General features: G+C 37.1%; 2 protein-coding genes across 2 annotated transcripts; both read right to left on the bottom strand.

The window, feature by feature from the left end:
- Positions 1-1,772: 1,772 nt before the first annotated feature.
- Positions 1,773-10,132, bottom strand: LOC113311087 (alpha-glucan water dikinase 2). The gene is made up of 31 exons (XM_026559941.1): positions 9,973-10,132; positions 9,783-9,892; positions 9,612-9,690; positions 9,420-9,511; positions 9,153-9,312; positions 8,699-9,022; positions 8,478-8,588; positions 8,266-8,364; positions 8,059-8,193; positions 7,564-7,652; positions 7,192-7,326; positions 6,875-7,037; positions 6,702-6,791; positions 6,441-6,626; positions 6,248-6,310; positions 6,088-6,150; positions 5,895-5,954; positions 5,663-5,815; positions 5,182-5,265; positions 4,744-4,920; positions 4,529-4,635; positions 4,174-4,387; positions 3,929-4,032; positions 3,712-3,841; positions 3,395-3,520; positions 3,163-3,273; positions 2,971-3,069; positions 2,685-2,858; positions 2,521-2,613; positions 2,317-2,432; positions 1,773-2,204 (listed from the first exon to the last, which is right to left on the bottom strand). The coding sequence occupies exons 1-31, from the start codon at positions 10,021-10,023 to the stop codon at positions 2,000-2,002; spliced, it is 3,903 nt and encodes a 1,300-aa protein (XP_026415726.1). The 5' UTR covers positions 10,024-10,132; the 3' UTR covers positions 1,773-1,999.
- A 12,734-nt stretch (positions 10,133-22,866) lies between these two features.
- LOC113311080 (probable mannitol dehydrogenase) lies at positions 22,867-24,936 on the bottom strand. Its single transcript, XM_026559930.1, has 5 exons — positions 24,756-24,936; positions 24,278-24,391; positions 23,678-24,191; positions 23,419-23,572; positions 22,867-23,310 (listed from the first exon to the last, which is right to left on the bottom strand). Exons 1-5 carry the CDS (start codon positions 24,851-24,853, stop codon positions 23,105-23,107), a joined length of 1,086 nt encoding a protein of 361 aa, XP_026415715.1. The 5' UTR covers positions 24,854-24,936; the 3' UTR covers positions 22,867-23,104.
- Between the last annotated feature and the right edge of the window lie 24 nt (positions 24,937-24,960).

Genomic DNA, 24,960 nt, shown 5'->3' with positions numbered 1-24,960 from the left:
ATAACAAACAGATCTTGGATCCGTCCGGTCGTAAGTATATCCCGCTCATGTTTGTCTTATATGAAATTTATTACTCATCCGTACTCCTCTTAGCAATGTTGTAATTATATGTCATAAATAAAATGTTCGGTGTATTTCACATCCATGTATAAGGAGCGCACTTGCGCCTTTGAAAAAGGCAAAAGCAGCTTAAAGTTCCCAGGCACTGAAATGGAAATTTTTGCACGGAAAAGAGACATTTACAACCACCACATGGTCTGATGTAGGAAATGGACCCAGGTCCCAGGAGCGTCTATTTCAAACATCATGATTTTACCCCAAATTTCTTTAGTATCAATGCTTTAATCTTAGAAAATTAAGCACTGGACTTGACAATATTTTTAGAAGATTATTATTGGGGCGTCACATTCCATTAGAGTGGCGTCACCTAATAAGACAAAAATAGATCACCCACAGATAATATTAAAAATCCCTTATCTCAAATAATTTTGTAATGACCAAACAACCCTTATGTAGTTATTTTTAATTTAATAAATAATAATTAAATTAAGAAGATGAACTTTTTTAGATGGTAGAGAGAGTTTACCACGAAGTGATGATGAATCTCCACCAATTGAAGAAATAAATCAACAAAGTGAAGAACCAATGGTTGAAAATCAACATGTACACCTCTAAACTATCTCTCATGGGTTCAATTTCGCTCAAAACTAGCTTAAGTACGTAAAAAATTTCAGATTTTTAGACTTTCATGGCAAATTACGTCTGGGTTGGGCTTCGTTTCCAACCGTAATTCAATTTTACGCCTGGGTTTGGAAGAACTCCAAACCGTAACTGGTTTCTAATAAGACAAAAATTGAATTACGTCTGGGTTCCCCAACCCAACCGTAAATATGTTTTTCATGGGTATTTATTACCCGTTTTACGTCTAGGTTAGATTTTTGGATTTCCAACCGTAATCTAAAACGTCTGGGTTAGATTTTCTTCAAAAACCCAGACGTAGATAATTACGTCCAAAAAAAATAAGCCACGAACCTAGACGTACACAATTACGTCTGGAAAATCAATTCACAAAACCTAGACGTTATCCAATATGAGCGAAACTCTCAAAAGATACAGGAACAATTACGTCTAGGTTAGCCTATAAGATAAACCTAGACGTAAATTCAATTCTACGGTTGGAACTAAGGAAACCCGAACGTAAACCAACATGCAAACTATTTATACGGTTGGAATTTATCCAACTTGGACGTAAGTTCTTCATAAACCAATATTACGGTTGGCGAACCTAGACGTAGCACTAACAGTGGAGGAGAGGAAGAGAAGAAAGATGAAGGAAGGAAGAGGAGCAGTTTTTTATTTTAGGATTAGATTAGAAAAGATTAGGTTTTTATGTTTTTATTTTAGTTAAAGGGTATTCTAGACATTTTATACATAAGTGAAGGATATTTCCATAACCACTTTTTTAGACACTAAGAATACAAGTGAAGCCCCTCTAAAGGAGGGTGACGCCCCAATAACAGCCTTCTATTTTTATCACACCTTGATTGTTCCCTTTCAAATGCAAAAGAAATTTGAAGTTCCAAAGCACTAAAGAAATCTGCACGGAAAAGAGATGTTTACAACCACGTGCCCTGATAGTCATATCATATGGAGTTCATCCACTGTTTGGCGTTCCCAAATTGCAAACATCCCTAAAACATTGCAGGTTAATACGCAGGGGCAGCGGGTGCGAAGGGAACCTTCAAAGCTTCACCAAGGACGAATAAAGTGGCTACAACAAATTCAGTGCTAAAAATATATAAAGCACAAGAAAATATGAATTCTTTTGAGGATTCTATTACATTTTGACACGACCAAATTTCTAAGGTTAACAAAAAGGGATCTAACCGAAGAAAAAATAGTATTGCACGACTAATTTAGAAATATAATGCGATAAATTCAATGGTATTTTGCGCTGGTAAGTAGAAGGCGGTCTTTATAGTTTCTGCATCATAATAGACTACATTTGTGGCCTAGTTTGAACCACATATATTTCGCCATCTTTTACTACACCTTCTATGTCTTGAGCAGAAGAGTATAAGCTCTCAATGATTTTTCCTGCCTCAGCAATTCTTGAAAATATTGACCGTTGGAACCCTTTATCAGTTACTAGACGGTCGCATGAATAGTCCAATATAACTTCCTCCTCTTTGTCCATGGGTACACTGGTACAGCAACACATAAATGAAATTAGTTTTCATGACTTAGAGATTAGCAAACAAAAGAGAACGGAAGTGTGGGGAAAAAAATTGGGAAAAATAAAACACAATATAGGACCTGTCGTAAAGCCCTGCTCCAGCATATCCTTCCAAATCTTCACCATTCGAGTCTGATCTGAATATAAGAGACTTCCGAATAAATAGCCCGATTTTCTTGCTAGGATAACCAAGAATCTGCAAATGCACATCAATCAAAACATTAGACCTAACTTTACTAGAGAATGTGTCCATGTCTCTGCAGGAAATGAGTAGTGGCACTAACCTTTGGAGATTTTAAGTCAGACTTTTTGGTAATAAAACCCATTGCTCGTCCAGGATAAGCACCTACTAAGGTTTCTCCCAGTCCTTTGACAATCTGAGTACACCAAATGGTAAGTAGAAGGAAGTTTTGGAATAAGCAATATGACATAGTTAGATCAAAATTACCTCTGTATATATCTCTGAGGTGTCTCCTGATAAGGGATTTCTTGTATGGATAACAAAAGCATAATCAGCAGCAATTACTTCTTGAACTAAAACAGACATGCAAAGGTTATCATGATTAAGATTGGCTTTCCTGCAACTAACATATGCTCTTTCATTCCACTTTGAAGCCCAAACCTAAAAAAAGCGGAAGAATAGATGGGAATCAACAGCAGAATTAGGCAATCGACATGTTAAGGTAAATATGAACAAGACACGTAATAATTATGAACCGTTACGAATATCAAACCTTCTTTGTTGCTTGCCAACCTTGATTCCATCTCTCCTCGCCTTCATCGCCGGGCCAAGGCATCCTTGAACTTTTCATTTTGCTTCTGAATTCATTAACCTGCCACAAAATGAAAAGAGTTATAGGTAATCCTCAGATGAACAATTGAGTTGAAAGATGCAGGTGCCTAAAGAAAAGGTTGGTGATTATTACCAACTGAGAAGGAGCTCTCATTTGTAGTATTGTTTCTTGAATTACTCGGAGTTTTGAAAGATCACCAGCATTAACAAACTTGCTCAATGAAGAAACTTTGGATGCCAAATCCTATAAATAAACCAAGTTTACTAAGATCTATTTAGGATAACAGAAATCTAATGAAGTAGAGCATAAGGGGAATGCTCACAAAAAATCATATAAGACAGAGATACTGCAATGTAGACAGTACCTTGTTTAATTCTGATGCTAAAACTGTCTCAAAGACTCCAAACGGTAGAGCTACTGATGTTGGAATTTTTATCCATGATGGCACCCTGCCTCTCAAAAATTGAATATTACGAGATTTTGCACCCACCTATATTAGATTAAATTTGGTCAGGATAACAAGAACATGCATTCTCTGCTAGCTAGGTCAGATTATCATTAGCAAATTAATTGAGTTGTATCACAAAATCTAATTCTAGTCCATACTCAAAATTGATTTGACAATACCAAAGGTTAAACAGGTTGTCAAGAAAACAAAGGACATATCATCTATTAGCCTACCATCTCAGTTGTGAACTCTTCAGCGGAAACAGCATATTTACCAGCAAATGATTTTTTTTTCAAGGTCAGACCTCGAGGAATGGAGGAAGAAACAGAGGCTCCAAGGGACACATCTGAGCTACTAATGTCACTGCACATAGAGAGAAACCCCACAAACAAACGTAAGGAAGATGAAAAATGATGCTTTGTAGATACCATAGCTAATTAATCAGCATACCTGATCGCCAGATTTGATGACTTTACTTGTAAAGATACTGCTTTACCTTCCTTCAATTTAAGTGCCCTGAGAATACTCTGATCAAAGCATGTGGCAAAACACACCTACACATCATGGCAATCATTAGTTAGTTTCTTTAACAAACACTTCATGCGGCAATTCGATTTAAATCGAAGAAGTTCAAAAATTTTAAGGTCACAAATCGACATTATGCGAAAGAGATGTGCATGCACCATAATTCATACCTTACTATTTCTTGCTCTAACCGAAACATGAGACAGAACATCAGGCATATCAGGTGTCAGCACAGCAACAACTCCATCTGGAATCTCTTCCTCTCCAGATACTTTATTTGCAATAAGTACTGTTCGTCTCCCATAAACTTTGTTTTGAACACTAATTAACTCATTTACAGTTGTTACAAAACCACATACTTCCACTGCACTGATTATCTGCCAACTGCCATAGAAAACACGTATGATAAATTTGAGTTGAAGGATAGTAATGTGGCAAAAGAGATTAGCAGCCTGCATTAATGATTATGAAAAAAGAAAAGAAAAAAAGAGCGTGTAATTGGCTGGCCGACAGAGACAAACTTACCAGCCCAAGTTTCCAATTTTTCGAAGAATAGGATCTAGACGGTTAACAAGCATAGAGAGACATGTCACTGATCCCCCTCTTATTAATTCCTCTGTGAAAATGTCAATCTGAACGAAAAGTGATTAGCAAGATTAGAAAAAAGGACTTGATCCTGAAGAAACATGTAAAGAGCTCGAAATAAAAGATACGAAAGTTCAGGTTTTGGTATAACATACTGCCCATTTTTCCACCATTAGCAGTTTGCCAAGATATTCTGCACTAGGCTGAATCATGTCATAGTAGTACTGGGCCTTATCAGTGAGTGATAGCCTCACTCGATCAATGACAGACTTTGCTTGTAATGCCCATTGGTCATCATTGGGTTTGTATGATTCACAGATTCGGTACCAATCCTTCCAAAGCAAGAAACAACAACAAAGAAATGAGTTTTCTGTAAACTTTATGGAAAAAACAATGCTTGCAGAAATTACAAAAACTCTACAGTAAAGATTCGGGGATAAGTATAACAAATGAGCAAAAGACGAATAACACAAGAAAAGGGTCACGGTATAGGAGGATAAACAGAGCATAAGTATGAAACTGCAGCAAAGGATCATCGAGTATCATGTGCTGGAAAATCCCAACAATTTACTAATACAATAAATGAAAATTACCTTCGTGCAAAAAATCAGATCTTCATTGTTGACAGTAGATAGACAAGAATTTTCAATCAGCAAAGAAATGAAGAACAGGATATCCTGTTTAATGTCAACACATCAGAGACAACCTTCAGGTATTACAATCTAAGCAATACTCCTGTCTTCATAAATAGCAGCAGTTATTATAAAGAAAAAGAAGTGGGAAAACAGTAAACAGTTAGCTACCAATTTATTGAGCAGTTAAGTGTGAAAAAAGAAGTAGATGTTAATCTACTCCTACGTTCAACATATTTCAATTTGTTTCTCCAATTTCATGCTAAACATCTGAATGCAAGATTGTAGTTTAAGTTGTCTACTCATGAAAAGATCAAACTGAGTCTTAGCTTAAAGAATATTAAAAGTCCAAGCGCGGATTTAAGGTCTAAAACCTCAATTATCATGAAAGCTGGAAAAGTTATTAAATTATAGCTAATCATATTGGTGAGAGAAACATAACTGGAATATGGGCATCACGTAGCTCCTTGAACCCCCTCTCAATAGTTGTTTTGACAGAAAAATCCAGTGCCAGATCCAGAAATATCAAGTCTTTCAACCTCTCATGAGATGTGAGGAGAAGCGGGCGAAGTTCAATGCGGCACTCTAACAATTTCTGGAAAGAAAAATATATAATTAAAATTAGTTCTTGCAGATAACACTAGAAGATGAATTAAATCTCTATCAAGACACACCTCCATCAACAGACGAATGTTATTATCCTCAATGTGAAGCTTTACAAAGCTCAAGCATTCCTGCAATTTCAGATCATGTTATTTAAGTGGATCAATGTAAAACATATGTACACTGAGAACATTATGAGCAGAACTATCAGTTAGTCTAGATGTAGATTCCTTGTCAAATAAAGTAGTAGTAATAAGTAATAACCTGCAATTTTGGAGATAAGCCACCAATTGAACGAACTTGAACTCCACCCATAAAATCATAACCCTGTAATACGATATAGAAAATGCGAGTTCAGGATTGTAGTTTCCAACAAGTTGGTGGTATGAGGCCCAATCTCTTTGAAGCAATATGGTAGAATTACCTTAGAAGAGTAACCCAAACAGGTATCGATGGCAGATTCAAGGTCGGCACCTGAATGAACAGCCTGCATGTAAGAAATGGAATTCGTTAAACTGGTTATAAGTGCAGCAATCACACTTAAAACAGTAACATATATTGTCATTAACAATTAGACAATGGATTACATTTAATATTTGTTTCTATAAAACTCAAACCTTTAGCGTCTTCAGGTATGAAGTCAGGTCACGAATAAGTCCTCCTTTAGTATCCACCCTGAGACGAGGCTCAGACACAATAGGACGGTCATAACTCCGTAGTCTGTCTTTAGTTATGCCGTTTGCTTTTAGGGTATTCCAATAAACCTCAATCTTGAAATCACTTTTAACATAATCCAAGAGTGCCTGTTCCAGATGGAAAGAAATCATGACCAAATCACTGGCAAAACACAGAAGAACGGTGGTTCGAGAACAACTTACTTGACAAATTATTACATCATCCGGGCTGCTGTTGTTGTGTAACTTTTGGTGCCATTCCTCCATCATTCCACCTTTGCAGTCATTATTTCTCTGGTATGTTTGGCACAACAAACATTAATATGCTGAAGAAAAATACAATAGATATGTTTTTTACAGAAGTAGAAGCAGACAACCTGAAGAACAAGAATTTCGTCACGAATCCTCTGCCCTACATCACCTTGACCTCCTCGACCAATAGTCGACATAATTAATCTCAAAATTTCCCTATCATTTGGCTGGCTGGAATATTTTCTTTGTAGTAAATTAGTGAAAGCATCTTGTGCGGCACTGATCTCACTGCCGAAACAATGGAAAAACATAAGAGAAAGTTCTTAGTGAAATATGGTTACATGTACTGTTTTACTAACCAATCTGAAAAAAAAAAAGTTACTAATCTACCACCAGCGAAGAACAATCTAATCAAGAAAAGGAAGAAAATGAAATGTTTTACCGAGGCTTAACATTATAGTTCTTATTCCATGTAAGTTGTCTGCATGCCATAAACCTCAACCAGACTAATATACCAATGAGTCCCAGCTGCCCTTCGCTCTGGCAGCGTTCAGCTAATTCTTTGGCAATATTGAACCTTTGCCATCCAAAAATTATTGAATTATTAAACATAATCCTACTAAGAAAAAGAAAAATAGTAAGAATATTCTAAGTATCTTTTCTAAAACTTTGTTTGTCTACGAAGGAGGAATAGCTATTACGCAGCTTTTCTCCCTCCAATATGTTAAGAATTCTACAAGCAAGAATTTCTCATATAACCCATATACGTGATTCAATACCTCACTAATGCAACTACCACCTTTGTGGCGCTTACCTATGCATCAATGACCTTTCAGCATCTGTTTCTCGTCGATTTATTTCATCAAGTAACCATTTCACTATTTTTTTCCCGTCTCCTTCATCCTACAAAAATTATTTCATAACGGTTGAGCAAAAGAACACTGAAGTCTGAAGAAGTGCAACTCTTAACACCCAAAAACTGTCTGATCACATCAAAATGCCACAAGTACAAAGAATAGGGTGTTTGATGGTGTGAATGTCTGATCACATCAAAATGCCACAAGTACAAAGAATAGGGTGTTTGATGGTGTGAATGAACACGCTGGAGAATTTGCACTGTAGGTTAATCTATTTAGCCAAACAGGAGGGTTGTAACTGGGGATGCAAAACACTCTCCCAGCTTCAGTAGAGATGGAAATTCGGTACATATAAACAGAAAGCATATGAGTGATCACTGTATATCACTCTAGGCGTGTGGGGTAAATAGCACAAACACATATGCAATAAATTGAGAGGGAAAGGTGATAACCTGTTTGGATTTCTGACTTGTCGGCTTGAGGTCCACAAAGAAGTTTGATCCATTGTCCTTTAACCAAGACTCACCAGACCAGAGGATAAATTGGATTCCCAAGAGATCCATGCTTCGAAGGTTAATATCCACAAACTGCACGGCGATACAAAAACTTAATAAGGAAGGTAACCAGAATATCTTGAACTCACTATTCAAACATACTACCTGAAACCAGCCCTCTCTTGATGACATTTCTTTAAAATAAGACTGACATGCTCCATTGACCAGTTTCGACCTTTCAGGCAACAGCGCTTGTGGGGGAATCTTCATTGATTATGAGAAGTTTATTATGTTAGCACAGTATAGTGCAGTTACATTAATAACTAATACAATTCTTAAGCAAAAGTTTTCTTCGAACATGCAAAATAAAGACTCACCAACCACTCTGTAGCTGAGAGCTTTGATATACCCCAGTGAAGCACCAAGGCACCTTTCATATTCGAGGCAACGATCAAATGATAGTCACCCCTGACAGTTATCAAAAGAATCTGTATCCAGAAAAAGCAAAACAAATATTTACCATTGAACTGAAAAATTGGAATGTCAAAATATAAACATTAGGGCAGGAAGGGCCCTTTATTGCTAGATAGAAGCCTACAACTATTTCATGGTTGCCAACTTGAAACTTTTGCCTCAGGATCACGTTATCTCCTCCAATACACTTCTCAACAAGATTCATGAAAGCTGATGCTGCGAAGTTGTTGGCTTTAGCTTGTGCATTGGAAGTTTTGTTTAACCACAACCCTACATCATATCTTCTGTGAGAATTGGGTGTCGGAGCCCTGCTAACAACTATAGGACGTTCTTTTTCATCGACGCTCCTTTTCGCTGGCGATGGATGACTGCAGTTTCTCAGTTCTTCTAAGGAAACTCCCTTGGAAAACTGGCTTTGAATCTCTTTATATGCAGCATCATAGTCTTCCTGCACCAAATTATTAAAGTAAAGCATAAATAACAAATACGAGAACAATCAAACATATCACGGTCGATATACAGCCCCTAACTATATACAGGTTGCTATTGATTGATCTATTACTTGGAAGTACACAAACCTTTTGCTGCTGCGGAGAGTTTCTTGGCTTGCCCTTACTTTCCCAAAGTAAATATGCCCTACGTTCTACTAAATCTTTTGGTATAGATAAATGAGAAGCATTGAGCACCACTACATCCTCAGGTATCTCGATCCGAAAATTGCTTTGATTCAGCTTCAGCCTACAAAAGGACAATCATGTAAAACCTGCGCAGACTGTATAGAGCACTTACTAATTACAGAAACAACTCCTGAGAAAGTACGACACAAGTTTCAGCAAAATACCAACCATTTATTCAATCTGTCATCTTTCAAAACAAATTCGATAGCATGAATTTTGGGGTCCCTCAACTCTATTACGACTAAATAGACCTCACCAACCTGCAAAGTAAAGTACCAAAAAAAAACAATTTGTAAACTGGCTATTGTAGACTTGTAAGCAATCGAAAAAACCGAACATGAAAGTCATGAGAAGATTAACCTTCACAAAGGGGGTTTGCAGTGCCTTTTGCTCAAAATTTTTGGTCCCGGAAGGATAATTAGAAGGAAGGATCCATTTCCTGCAAACGAAGAGAAAGCCTAAAATCTCTAGAAGACAAAAAAACAAGACTAAAAGTAAGCATAAACAAGAAAGACTACAAAGCAGCTTTACGTCTGCCCTCGATAAACTCCACCCCAGTGAAGCACCCATGTGTTTGAACAGTTCCTCAGTTGAAACTCCAATTTTGCATTACTCCCCTTGGAACACCCAGAAACTTTCACCTATTAAAAATCCAAAAAAAATATCAAACGTCTGCATAAAACATCTTTCAATTAACATCATGAACTAACACACACAATACCTGTAATTTCATTCCATCACTGAGATCAAAATAATGAACAAGTGACGGCATGATACTTAGCTCAGTTCAGTACCACAACCAACGAAACAAGACACAAGAAACACAAATACAGCATTCCAATCTATCTACAACATCCCCAATTTATAATTTCCTCATTTCTTTATTCTAGATTCTCTATTGCTTATCAAAGCAGAATCAACGAGTACATTTAACTTTTCCATAAAGTTGTATAAATTTTGCTTCAGCAATTGGATTATTCAACATTTCGAATATTTGCACGGATAAAATAGCAATTGCAATACATCGCCGACACGAAATCATAGTTGAAGCATGCGAATACAATACTTGATATCACACTATCTAAATGAATTACAAAGTTAGGGTTTGTAATTTAGGAATCTTACTTTGAAAATTTATGGAAAAGGTGAAAGGTAAAAGATAGGATTATTCTTACCAGATGTTATAAGAGAATCGATGGTTGTAAATATGGACAGTCCAAGTTGAATTTCTCCATTCTGAAAAAAAAAAAAAAAAGGGAAGAATGAGTGAGTGAATAAAAATCAAAGGCAATAAAGAAAAGAATATTCATATTCAATTTGATCAAAAAGAAAAAGTTATTCTTCTTACCGATTGAAAAGTGAAAGGTTCTGAAATTGCCATTACTGGTAGAATGGCAATTCCCAGAGTATCTACTGATTGAGATCATTTGATTTATGAAACGGTTCCCACGAAACATCTCACTGTCGCGAGTTGATTGACTGATGATAGAAAGGCCGAAAGAAATGAGACCTGACCGGTATAATGTGTTAAGGGAAAAAACTGCACACCGTTTTTTCGCTTTTCCCTGTCCTTTCTGAAAAGGAAAAGACCGAAAAAAACCGAAAACATCGGAGCTAACAAAGTTCAATGGCACGGCACCCATGCCATGTAGTACACTGCATGCACTCATGTGGATATCTAATCATTCTCGAGCCAAGAATTTATTGAAACAAAATTAAACCAAAAATTGGAACGAAGTTAGATCAAAGAATAAGAAAAGTAAGTGTAGTTGCGAGAAAAATCTTGCAACTACACTCCAATGTACCTAGATTGTTCCTCTAAGTAATCATAATGAATTATTTATTAACTTTCAAGGATTATAATTGGATACAATGGATAACAATGACTTTACTTCCTCTCCTAACAAATTTTATCTCTCCTAATTTCTTGTCTAACACACACTAAAAGATCTCTCTCCTATGTGATGACTTCCTTCCTTTATATTACGATTCCTCATAGTGGATGACAGCTAAGAGATCCACTATTTTCGGAATCACTGTGCGATACATTCGCTCCTTTACAATCATTCATTCTCGCACAGACTATACTTCGCATAGAACATCACACTTTACTCGTGATCTTGCTGACATCATCCAATACGTCACTTCAGCTTTGCCATGTGTGATAGTCCTCGCTTACATCAGATAATCCTTACTTCGCATACTTATTGATATGTGCGATATTCCACTCCTACATTTTGCCTCTTCTCATTTCGCTTACATTGTGAAGTGAGCGATATGAGAAATTCACATCCTATAATATCGCATGTGTATATCTTTTCGTATTCTATCTTGCCGACACTCCTCCGGAATTCCAGTTTTCCTTATTTACGCATGCATTGTTAACCACTTATTATCTGACACGTTACTTTAACCGCCTGTTTTTATCCTCTCATTCCTCGCATTAATGAAACCTTGAAAAATGGGACTGATTTTTCTTTATATATCTTCTTTCGTCTTCTTCTTCTTTCTACTTTCTTGTTTCATCTTCTCTGCTACTACTTTCCATTCCCATTCTAAAAATGGCTCCTGCTGGCAAGAAGATGGAGACAGAATTTAATAGGTTGAAGAATGAATTCCATTCGAGAGGTTACTCACTTTCTCTTCCCCCATCATCAGACTATTCATCCAAACTTAGTCTTGATTTGATCAATTCCGATCAATGGAATAATCAAAGAGTTATTATTTCATTGGGACAACTTTCCATTCTTCCAATTCCCTTGTTTAACCCCGAAATACCCATATTTTATGAAATTCTTGCTGATGATCGATTCGCACGGGGAATATTCCAACTAAGTGGTGATGCGATCAAAATAGCATTGGAATATTCTCGTCGCGCAGCTGAGCTAGACTCCTCTTATCCTTATGAGGTGTGAAACGAATCGCATCGTGATAAGGTCATTGATTCTACTGAATATACTCTTGATAATTTCTTCAAAAATTACTATGTTGCAATTATGAAAAACAATTTAACTAAATGGGTCAGTCGCTTAAGAAGAAAAGATGGTATTGTTGAAGATGATAGGATCATGCGAGATGTTGATTGGAATGACAAATCTAACGATTTTGCTCGCAGATCTAATGACTCGAGCTGGCTTAATTGCCCTGTCATTCTAGAGGGTCCTTATATTTCTGGTAAAGATGAGGATGGTTCTGATATTCCTCTTCCTGAAAAGTTTTCTTCTTACCAACCTTGGAAGTTTGTATTTTCTGAAGCTGAGAAAAAGAAAGTGGTATGGGGCTTCGCACAAATGTTCTCAATCTCGCATAGTTTCTTCCGATTTCTTATAGTCGTATAAATGTTCTCAATTTCGTATAATAATCCCACTTTTTGCAGACTGCTAAGAGGGCCAAAATTTTACACAATACATCAGCTTCGCAGAATAATGAAGTAAGAAACATTCTTTTTGATTTTAACAATATTGTTGCCTCTATTTCTTATCTTGATTATTCACGTAGGTGAAATCTTTAGGTGATAAGACTTCAAGTAAAGGCAAGTATATTCCTAGAAGGCCTACGTCTAAATCTTCATCAAAAATGACATCTATAATGGATGATCTCTCTAGGAAGCGTAAAAGATACGATTCCTCTTCAAGTTCAGAGTCTAGTGAGGATGATATATCTGCTTCTGATGATTCATCAATTCCTTCTTCTTTGAAAGAATTGTCCAATCTTTTTGCTGGAGATCTCCTAACTGATGTTGATAATGAAGAATTAAATCGTGCTTTTGGAATGGTTTCTAAAATATGCGATGCTCCTACTTTAGATGATCCATCTCTTCGTGGAGCTGCCTCTGCGATAAGTCCAAACCTCCAATTCGCAATCGGCTCTTTGGTAATGTTTGTAATTTTACTTTTTACTTTTTTTTTAGTCTTTCTTTATTCCTAATAGTAATACTTCCTTTCGTTCTCGCACGGAGCCCGTTTATCTTATGTAATCTCCTCGGACTACCAAATGAGACTTACTAAACTTGAGAAAGAAAATGCCAAGCTTAAAGCTGAGAACTCAACCAATTCTGATTTGATTCGCAGAGCCCGAGAAAGAAATGATGAACTCATTGGTGTGTAGCTTTTATTTTCCTTGTTCTTCTATTTTATGCGATAATTCGCATTTCTTATTTTGTTATATTCGCAGACCTGTATAACCTTTCGGATGAGGATGCCAATCTTCCTGATGGTGAAACCCTTTTAGAACACCTTAGTTCTTCTTCAAATAACTATCCCACCCAAGGATTTGAAAATCTGAATTTGGAAGAATTAAGATTGAAATATGCTGCTCTTAGAAAAAGTCATAGATCTTTATTGACTACACTGAATAACTTTAAACGTCGTCTTCATGAGAGCCAAGAACAAATTCAAGTTTTGGAAACAAAGAAGAATAAGCTTATTGATGAGAAAGACGAGATCACTCTGAAGGTGCGAAAGCAATAGAAAAATTCCAAGAATCCATTGTTGAGGTTCAAAAAGAACGTGATTTAGCTTTGAGCGAAAAGAATATATAGTTGTCGAAGAAAGAAATTTAATTCGCTCTCGGCTTCTCATAGAAAGCGAAGCTGAATTTAGTTGGGCTGCTAGAGTTATGAATGATGCTAGAAAGGACTTAGCCATAAACATGAGTCTTCAAGCTGAACATTCCGCATTGGTTAAAGACATTGTTTCCAATTATGAAGGTCAAATATTGCTCTTTTAATACTTATCTTTTTTTCTGAGAATGACACTTTTTTTTAATAAATGTATTCTGATGAGTGCCAAATATTGTATATATTTATCCCTTTTTGTTGGCATTTTAACTCATCTTTTATGCATTAATTCTACATTTTATCCCATATTCTGTATTTTCATTGTTTTCAAGAATAAATATTTTTATTAATTAATTTTGCATTTTTAGGTAATAAATAAAGTTCGGATGAGTCGCGGAGCGAAAAGAGCAGAAAAGCAGTGAAAAGCCGGGAGAAATTACGCAAGGAAGCCGCGAAGAATGGTGCGCACAACCTCATTTTCTACACACAAAAGCGCCTCCGTTCTCAGCCGTCATATCAGTTCTCAGAAGCATCCAACGGTCGCTCCTTCATAGAGCATCAAAATCTGAAGTCTTTGCCAAGCACCACAGCGCTGAAATTCCAAGCCTTCAGATTAGATGGTAGTTGAATCCAACGGTCGCTCCCTTGATGTGCATCAAAGTTTGATATCTCCGCCTTACACTACAACACCTAACCCCATCTAGAGCCGTTAACTTCGTTGTATGATATAATCCAGCGGTCGCTACAAGCTTCACTTCACATCACCGTCCGATCTACCTACCATCTTCGCATCCAGTGACTCAGCGTCACAGAACATCAAGATTGGATGAAGCCGCCTCACACCCTAGCGACCGAACCCATCCACCTAACCAAACACCCTTCTCTCCCAAACCATCGAACCCTTTCTTCTCCGCCATTACCCTGCTGCAGAACCACCTTCTTCACCTGCCGCACCACCATCATCACCACCTCTCCCTGACGCCCCCAAATCACTCCACTAATTTCTCCCCAACTCTATTCTACCTAAACCCATCACGTACCATCTCTTTAATCATCATTTACAACCTCAATTTCTCATCTCTCTGCCTGAAACCCTAGGTGAGAAATTGGTGATATATATGATGATTAAAGCATCAATTGGAGCTGGAGAGGAACGAGAAGAAGCAGGAGAAGATTGGGTCGACGAGATGGAGCGAGTATCTCATCAACAGTAGGTAAATCAATTTTTTTTACCAAAACCTAATTTTACTGACTTTGGGAAAATTGGGGGAAAACCTAATTATGTGTAATGGGTATAAATTGATGTTTTGGGAAGTATTAGGAAGACACTATTTACCTCTCTGGACTAGCCAGTAGAGAATTGGAGAAAAATTTTTATGAACTGAAAATTTCAGTGCTTGTATGTTTACAGTTGCAATTTGCTTATGTGTTGTAGTTATTTGATATGCTGAAATTTATGTTTAACTTATCTCATATGATGTATGTTTGTTGCCAAAACATGGTTAGCATGAGCTAATCAGTTTCAGGCCAAGGCTCAGTGAAGCCTTGTGCACTGTCAAGTGTGATTGAGCTAGGATAGTTCTCCCCTGCTGTGTGTAGATTGTGCAAATGAGAGATGTCAATGTTCATAGAGCCTGTGATTGGCTGTACTGTCAAAAGACAGCCAATGCTAGGGGTAGACTAGTGAGCAAGTTGGTGCTCTTTCATTTCTAGTTGTATGCTTAGGAATGAACATAACCTAGACCATGTCACTTGATTAGGATACAAGGTGGATCATATGCCTTGGCTTACCCACCACTTCTCTTTCAGTCAATCTTAATTTCAGTCACTTTTATTTTCAAGTCCTGTGTGTTTGCATTTCAGCTATATTTTCTTGCTTTTTATTTTCCTGCATCTTGTAGTCACTGTGCACTGAAGTCAGTGCACAATCCTGCCTCTTGCCCTTGGCTGCCAAGCCTTGGTTGTTTGTTGCTTTTCTTAACTGCCTCTTTATTGCTTTACCCTGCATTTTTGGTTCTTTGCTTATCTTTCCCTGCTGTGGTTCTTAGCCTGTTTCTCTATTGCTTTACCTTGTGTTCTTGTTTGTATGCCTGAAACATTGTTTGCCTTTAGCTCACTGCCATAGTGCATTGCCACTCTTGTTAGCCTAGGAAAACTTCTCATATGCTCCTCTCCCTGTGGACAAACCCTTACTCACCCTTTTATTACAAATCTTGACCTTGTATACTTGCAAGTGTATTGTGTGCATCTTATAATCACACCATATTCTAACTTTCTTATTCATATTTTGCAGATAAGGAGAAGAATTATCTTCAGAAGATTGAAGAGTTAGAAACTCGCTTAGCTTCTGAAGAAGAGAAGAATTATCCTCAGAAGATTAAAGAATTATAAACTCGCTTAGCTTATGAAGAAAAAGATTTGTCTGCTCGCAACTCTAAGTATCAGCAATTGAAAAAGAACTTCATCATCATGGTTTCAAACAATAGCAATGATGTTAATCGTGCTCGCGAAGCTGCTGTTAAGAAAGTCTGTGTTGAGAATAACATCCCTCTCACAAAGTATAAATTTCTTGAAATCCCTGATAATGAACATATTTCTGATATTTCAGACAGTGAGGGAGAAGATGAAGAATCTGAAGAAGAAATAAGTGGTTCTGAGGCTGAGCGAGATGAAGATTAATCATTTTCATTTGTTGTAAATTCTTTGCCTTCTGAATATTTTCATGTAACCTTAAAAACATGCATCTTTTGAGTATTAATTTTCACTCCTTTAATATAAATTCCCTTCGTTCGCATTCGCGTCCAAAATATCATTCTCTCGCATGTATATGAGTCTATCAAATGGGGAAAATAACATTCCCTTTGCATTCTCATTCTTGCCTCTGTTAATTGACACATCTTGATAGACTTAGTATGATTAATCTTATTTTATAGTTCTTCATTCATTTGGTGTGAATGCTTTCGCAATATTCCTATTTCCCTGTAAATTCCTGCAAAATAAAATTAGTATAAAATTTTATGTTTCTCATAAGGTCTTATTTTGCCTTCCTATGTAAAGGTCTTATCTTGCCTCAATTCTATGCGATGAGATCGCAGGAGGTCTTTACAGTGTAATGTATCGACCCATTGACCTCATCTTATCTTTTTCGTGTATTATTTCCTCTTCAGGTTTTATCGCATAAATATGATAAGTCTTAATACTCCCTTGAGTAAAAAGTCTTATGACATTTACGTCTTTTGACACAATTCAGCTCCCTAATGGAGGGTGTCGTCCTTATCTTCCCCCTTGATTTCCCCTTCAAGGAAGCTTACCTCTACCGGGTTAAGGTTATGGATCTTCCCATCTGGTTAATTCAGCAACCACTTGATTTCGCAGCCTCACATCCCAACACTGATGAGGTTTATGGTTGCGAGACCGCACCCTAAGTGGGGTATCTTCGGACCGAGTGCATCATAGTCAGGACTTCTCAAGAGTGGCAAGGTACGCTCCAAACGCCTCGGGAACTCTTAACTCAACCGTGTACCTCGGCGCCCTGATCGAGTTTCTGCATTCCTTAGGAGAGACTTTCTCACCTTAGTCTCTCAATCTAAGATTATTATCTTAGACTGAAAATTTAAGGTACCTCTCCCGGATGGGCATTTTCGTTTGTTCTCACCCCAAATCTCCATGACTCGAGTTCCAGGGTCGGTGTTGCTTTCCCTTGAGTCATGCTTTCTAGGTTCTCCGACTATGACGTGCGACAGGTCTTACTTTTTTTCCTCTTGCATGTATGCGAACTAGGTTGCACGCCACATTCGAATTCCTATCCAATCTGATTAAAATCACTTCTGATGCCTTTTATTAAGGTCTTATTGTAAAGATTTTAATTTTTCTTTTATCGAGATGGTATCACTTCATGAAACTAGAATCTGTCATTTCATTTTCAAATTTTGAGTTTATATAATTCTAGTACATGGATTTCTTATGAACTTATTTCTCATAAAGAAAGACATCTGCATTCTCCATATTACTCATTTATCCCCTTCATTTTTTGTATCTTTTTAAACTCGCAGATATTGTTCAGAATACTATTTCGCATACCCCTTTCAATCTTCTCTGTGTGATAACTATTAGGGTTTCGCATACTTATCAAACCCTGTTTCAGTACTCTGTTTTTCTGTTTGTCCAACTCTCAACAATACTGTATCCACCATTAACCTCTCAGCTCTTTGACTATCTGCAGCATGTTTTTTCCAATTTCTTCGCTTACTATCTCTTTCTTCGCACTTGTCAATGTCAATTTCTTGACAATTTCTACTTTCAACTGTGTCTCCTCTTATAATACCAACACCCTGAGGTAAAGGAAATTTTATGCACTGATGAAACGTTGAGGCCACACCCAAGATACTATGCAGCCATGGTCTTCCAATTAGAGCATTATAGGGCGATTCGACATCTACAACACAGAACACAATATTTGTAGGCATATTCTGAAGAAGAATCCTCATAGTCACCTCACCTTTTGGCTTGTTCGCAGTTCCATTGAATCCATAAATTTTGTACGCTGAAGGAATCAATTCGTCGTCCCTTCCACCCATGGTTTTATATGTAGAATAAAAGAGAATGTCAACAGAACTTCCGGGATCTATAAGTATTCTATTTATTCCCCAAGTGTTTGCTTCATCTTCTTCATCATCTTCTACTTTTGGCTTCGGATTAATTCCTAATCGCACTACTAATGGACATTCATGCGACTCCCCTCCTCCTGTGTTTCTTCCGCACTAAATGAGATAGTCTGTTTTTTCCAATCCTTCAATGGTGATATTTTCGCAAGATTAAAAATTTCCCTTCCATCAGCATCTCTCGCATACACCTTTCTTAAGATATTGTCATGGAAGTCTTCTATGCTTCTGAATGAATATATAATTGAATTGCAATATAGGTTCGTCGCTTTCGCGCCTACTTCAATTACAAATGTATCCTTTCCTTTCTTCTTTGCATATACATTTCCTCATGATGGTGATGGTGGTAAATTCTTTGGTTTTTGTGCTAAGAAATTATCCAATTTTCCTTGTTCAATCAATCGCAATATGATTTTCCTCACATTTCTGCAATCACTTGTTGTGTGACCATGAAAGCGACGATATACACAAAATTCTCTGCTCCTCCTCCATGGTGGTGGTTCATCTCCTACATTATGTGGTTCTGGGATTTCTTCCATTAGAATGACAGCTTCCCAGACTTTATCTACTGTAGTGTTCAGCTTTGGCAGATTTATTTGTTTCCATACTATCCTTTCAGTTCCTTGTCTTTTATTATAATATGGTTGTGGACCTCCTGAACTTTCTGGTGGATTATCCATTCTTTGCATTTTATTACTACCTCCATGATTTTGAAATTGTCTGTCTCTATATTATTTGTCAAATTCTGCTTGATCTGCAATACCCATGGCTATTAGTTTGTGTTCCATTTCTGTAATGTTCCTTCCTTGATTTCCCTGCGACGTACTCGCAACAGCATTTGTCAGCCTTGGGAGTAAACTTGCATTTCCGCCTTTCACATCAGGTATTGCGACTGGGTACCACTCCATATCTCTTTGTTTTTTCTCAAGTGTTATGTACTCCTCTTGAAATTCGCGTAGCTCTGACATTGTTATTGTATCTTTTATCCTAAAGATTTACGTATATAATAAATATGTAGCGAAAAGAGCATTAATAAATGCAAGAATAAGGTGTCACTCATCCACTCGTCTCCCCATTTCACTACACATGGTTCTCCAGCGTGTTGTCAGATGACGCAAACTCTCATTTGTTCTTATGCAAAGTCCAAATGCCGTCTCAATCTCTGGTCTTGACATATTATTGCTGATATATTGTCCTAAAAAGACGTTCTGTAAGTGGTGGAATGATCCAATGGATTCTACTGGTAGTCCTTCAAACCATTTCAGAGCTTCCCTTGCCAGGATCGCAGCGAAATATTTACACATTACTGCGACATTGTTTTACCACTGCAACAAAGATCGTGTGTAAGCTTTCACATGTTGTATTGCACAGGAGATTCCATCAAATATGCTAGTGAATGTTGGTAAACTGCACTTAGGCGGTATCACTTCCCTTTGAATCTGTTTTGTAAAGGGAGTTTTCCCAGCCTCCTCCACTGCTTCTTATAATTGTCTTCTTCCACCATTTCTTTTCGCAGTCATCATTTCTCTTAATTACACCATTTCTTTAAGAATTTCTTCACTGAAGCTTTGATCTATATCTTCATGCATAGGTCTTTTTAATATTGCTTGCCTCAGTCTATTCTCATGATTATTCTGATGTATTGCTTCTTGTATCTCATATTCTTCAGTTTCTTCTCTCCTTCTCCTACGCCTGTCAGTGTTCGTTTCAATCTGTGCTCTATCATGTCGTTCTTCTTCACCTGTGCGATCATGTCGATGTCTTGATATTTCTCTTTCTCATGGTGCAACCCATCCTTGCTCTATATCATTCATGCGATGACGTTCGCGCTGCCTTACTCGATTATTATGGTTATTTTGACGTAATGCTTCTTGCAATTCTCTCTCTTCAATTTCTTCCCTTCTTCTTTGTCTGTCTCTTTCGTTCCTCACACGTGTAGCTTCCCTTTCGCGTTCATCCTCTGTTCTCAATATTTCTCTTCCATGCAATATCATTTGTCCTTGCCTCAGATCCTTTTCTTCCCTTTCGAAATTATTATATGTGCGATGTAAAAGTTCACATGGATGCTCATATCGATTAGTTCCCAAATCTTGAGCTACATCCCTTCTTCTTTGTTGGTCTTGTGGATTATCATCTACTTGCATGTGTTTCTTCAATTGTTTCCATGCGTTGTCTTCGCCTAGTATCTTCTTGATTGGATCCACTTTGCCTTGATGAACTCCTACTTGATCTCGACTTGGATCGTGTGACACTTCTCGATCTCTGCTCTTGCAATCTAAGATTCTCTTCTCTTAATTCATCATTCTGACGTATCAAATTCGAACGCTCTTCACTTTCTCTTTGTCGTTCTGCAATCAATCTTTGTCTAAGCTCTGCAAGTGTCATATTCTCATCATTCCCCTCAATTCTTCATGTATCCCCATTTCTTTGTATTTCCTCCTCAGTTGAATTTGTTTGCGAAGTATGAACACTCACTCTATCATAATCAATATCATTATTCCGCTCTTGTTCACGCTGAGGTCTAATTGGATTTTTGTTTCTTTGATTTTCTCTTATTCTTTCTTCTTGTTGATCAAGATTTGTAATTCTTCTTATCTCAGCAATTCTATTGCTCCTACTGGATGTTGCTCCGTGTTCAATAGTAGATCCAAGTCTTGCCATCTTCAATTTCCAGATCTTACTTTTTCCAAGATTCTACGAATTTACTACCAGGATTTATCACCCAAAGTTGTTTCTAGCGCCAAAAATGTAGTTGCAAGAAATCTTACAACTACACTCCAATGTACCTAGATTATTCCTCTAAGTAATCATAATGAATTATTTATTAACTTTCAAGGATTATAATTGGATACAATGGATAACAATGACTTTACTTCCTCTCAAAACAGACTTTCTCTCTCCTAGTTTCTTGTCTAACACACTCTAAAAGGTCTCTCTCCTATGTGATGACTTCCTTCCTTTATATAGCGATTCCTCATAGTGGATGACAGCTAAGAGATCCACTATTTTCGGAATCACTGTGCGATACATTCGCTCCTTTACAATCACTCATTCTCCCACATACTATACTTTGCATAGAACATCACACTTTACTCGTGATCTTGCTGACATCATCCAATACGTCACTTCAGCTTTGCCATGTGCGATAGTCCTCACTTACATCAGATAATCCTTACTTCGCATACTTATTGATATGTGCGATATTCCACTCCTACAGTAAGTTAAATGGTCGGAGTTGGTTCTAGAAAATACCATCATTCTTCCCTATGTATAAACAAAAGTTGGATGACTTTACGTTTTAAGGCACTTTTTCTTTGCGATATACTACTTTTTTTTGGCCAATCAACATATTTCAATTCATTCAAATCAAAACAGTGATTACATGTTCGCTTACAAGAATTACAAAAACATCAAAATAAGAGATAATCAAAGCCCTGATACAAACAAGGACATCAATTACAAGTAGATCGTAAAGAGAAAGAGCGATAACCGCAAATATATCCAAAAAGACTTTATGTATAACGGAAAAATGATGGTATATCCGGAAATATATTCCGACTATTTAATCTGATTGTATTCTTCTTCCATAAGAGATGCTGCTAAAACAAAGGAGTACTTTGCCATAAAATTGTCGATCCACACGAACATGTATGCGCGATGTCATGATAAATCGTCGATGTTTTTGAATCGAGAATATCAAGCCACGAACCAACCATTAAAATTTGAAGAACTCGCCCCGCAACGACGAAGAAAAGTCGCCCCAAAACGACGAAGAAATATGTCAAAAAATACCAAAAATAATGTAAAAACATCTTATTCTATTACCTACTATCAAAAACTTTAAAGGAAACGAATCCTTGCTCAGATCTGGTCCAAAAGGACCAAATCTGAGCAAGACGGCTCTTGAGTTTTTTTCTTTTTTGACAAAGGGAAGACGAAGAAAATGAAGAGAGAGAAGAGAAAGAAGAATGGGTGACGTGATATACTACTAATTAATATCTTTAATTATATTAGAGTTTTCATTATTTTGCGGTTTGATGTTTTTGTTATTCTTATAAACTATCGTGTAATTAGTAGTATATTGATTTGAATAATTTGTAATATTGTGATTGCCAAGAAAAGAAAAAGAAAACTGCAATGTCCACATCCCTACTAACACTCAAGTGGCATGTCTTGTAACGTATTTTTGTTACCCTCCGTCTTAGGGAGACTCCAGCGAAGGATTTAACATTAGGTTGTAGGATCAAATCTCCCCATGCACACAAGTGTTCTTACATTTTATTTTATTTTTCCAGTTTGCCTCATTCATTGTTGGGTTTGTCACTTAAGTTATGACAGAAACTTTCAAACTATGTTCGACAGTTCAGGATCATTGCCAATCTTGAAACCAGGAAAATGAATCAATGACGGGGTAACATATAGAGGGAAAATTGAACAAGACATTGTTTATTTGGCGAAAATTGCTATAACTTACTAGCAAATTAGACCTCCATAAAACTCAAAGCAACAAGGATCTTTTACGCACACAATAAATAATAGTAGTACTTAGCTTGGTACTTAAAACTAATAAGATAAAATCTCATAAAGGAAAACATAGCTAGAAGGTCGGATCACGATGAGACGCTGCAATTTGGCTATGCAATTTTTGATATGGTGTTGGCAACATCGATGACAAATCTGTATCTAACATCACCCTTAGCAAGACGTTCCATTGCGGTGTTGACATAGTCCATTGCAACAACCTCAATATCTGCTGTAATGTTGTGTTTTGCAGCAAAATCAATCATCTCTTGCGTTTCTTTCATTCCTCCCATGATGCTCCCTGCAACAGTCTTCCTACCTGCATTGAAAAAGCCATATATATTACTTGGTGAGTAGAATATTACAGTACGTTGCATAAAAGTGAAACAACCGAAATCAGAATAGTGCAGTATGTTGCATAACGTACCGAAAAGTAGTGGGAAAACAGGCACTTCGAGTGGCTTGTCAGGTAAACCCAGCATAATAAGTTTTCCATCAGCTTTCAGCAAACCAAGCATCGGTAATAGAGAATGAGGCACGGAGACTGTGTCGAGGATACCATCCAATGTACCCATCACAGCCTACACAAATTATAAGCAAGTGTAAATGATAACAGGATAACATGAAAACGATGTATACGTAATTTGTTGTGGAATAACATCAGAGCAAAAAATTATTTCACTTACCATCAATTGTTCTTGGTTACGACTATTCACAAATGCATCTGCTCCAAGATGTTCAATTGCTTCCTTCTCCTTATCTGGTGAAGTGCTAATCACAGTTACCTTCATCCCGAAAGCCTTTGCAAACTTAACAGCAACATGACCAAGGCCACCAAGTCCAACCACACCCAAATGAATACCAGGCTCACTAAGTCCGAAGTATTTCATTGGGCTGTACACTGTAATACCAACACACAACAGTGGTGCACTTGCATCTAGTGGCATGCTATCTGGGATTTTAACCACGTACCGCTCATTAGCAACCATGATATCAGAATAACCTCCGTAATTTACCGATCCATCATGATAAACACTATTATAGGTTAATATCCGCTTGTTGCAATAATTCTCAACGTCTTTTGAGCAGCTATCACAGGATTGACAGGACCCAACCAAACAACCAACACCCACTCTGTCTCCAACCTTGAATTTCGATACCTTATGCCCAACCTCACTTACTATGCCCACGATCTCGTGTCTGCAGTAAACACACCATCAACACTCAAATTAATTACTACTAATTTGCAATGTAGATACATTACAGAAATTGGAAGAGATTATTACCCTGGAACCAAAGGAAAAAACGAATATCCCCATTCGTTCTTAATGCTGTGTAGATCAGAATGACAAATTCCACAGAACATCACCTTAAATGTCACATCTTCGTCTCCGGTTTCCCTAACAAGTATCAAATAAAACCACATGTATAAATTTTCTACATACATTTGAATAGGCACAAATAATGTGTTGAAGTTACTGAATTCCAATTAAACAAAATATTTTTCTTCTAGATTCACTGAGTATATTGAAGAAAACATAGATTCTTGCACAGATCTAACTAAACAAAGATTAGGAATGCTGAAAATTTTGTACTACTAACATTTTCATGCAGAATTAGCTAATATAATACTACAATTTAGTGCCTCATGCCAAATTATTGCAAGACACATGTACCTTACATTTTCATCTAGTCTAAATTGGGGCATATAGATCTGATCAATTAGCAATAAGTCCTAGTGAATGAGAAATGTACTGTGCATACCTTCTTGAGAATTTGAAGGGTGTGAGAACACCAGAATTATCTTTAGCTGCTAATCCTAATGCCTTCTGTGGGAAAACTTCTTCTGGCAATTTAGACATTTTTGCTTCTTCTTCTTCTTTCTCTCTTCACTCTAGTGACTGATCTTCTCTGACTAGTACTGCTGTAGTAGGATAAGTGGAAGAAGCTGCAAGTTAATAAAGAGAGA

This window comes from Papaver somniferum, chromosome 1, assembly GCF_003573695.1.
Source record: "Papaver somniferum cultivar HN1 chromosome 1, ASM357369v1, whole genome shotgun sequence".
NCBI lineage: Eukaryota > Viridiplantae > Streptophyta > Magnoliopsida > Ranunculales > Papaveraceae > Papaver > Papaver somniferum.
The sequence above is the reverse complement of the archived record's forward strand: the minus strand, read 5'-3'. Positions and strand labels throughout refer to the sequence as shown.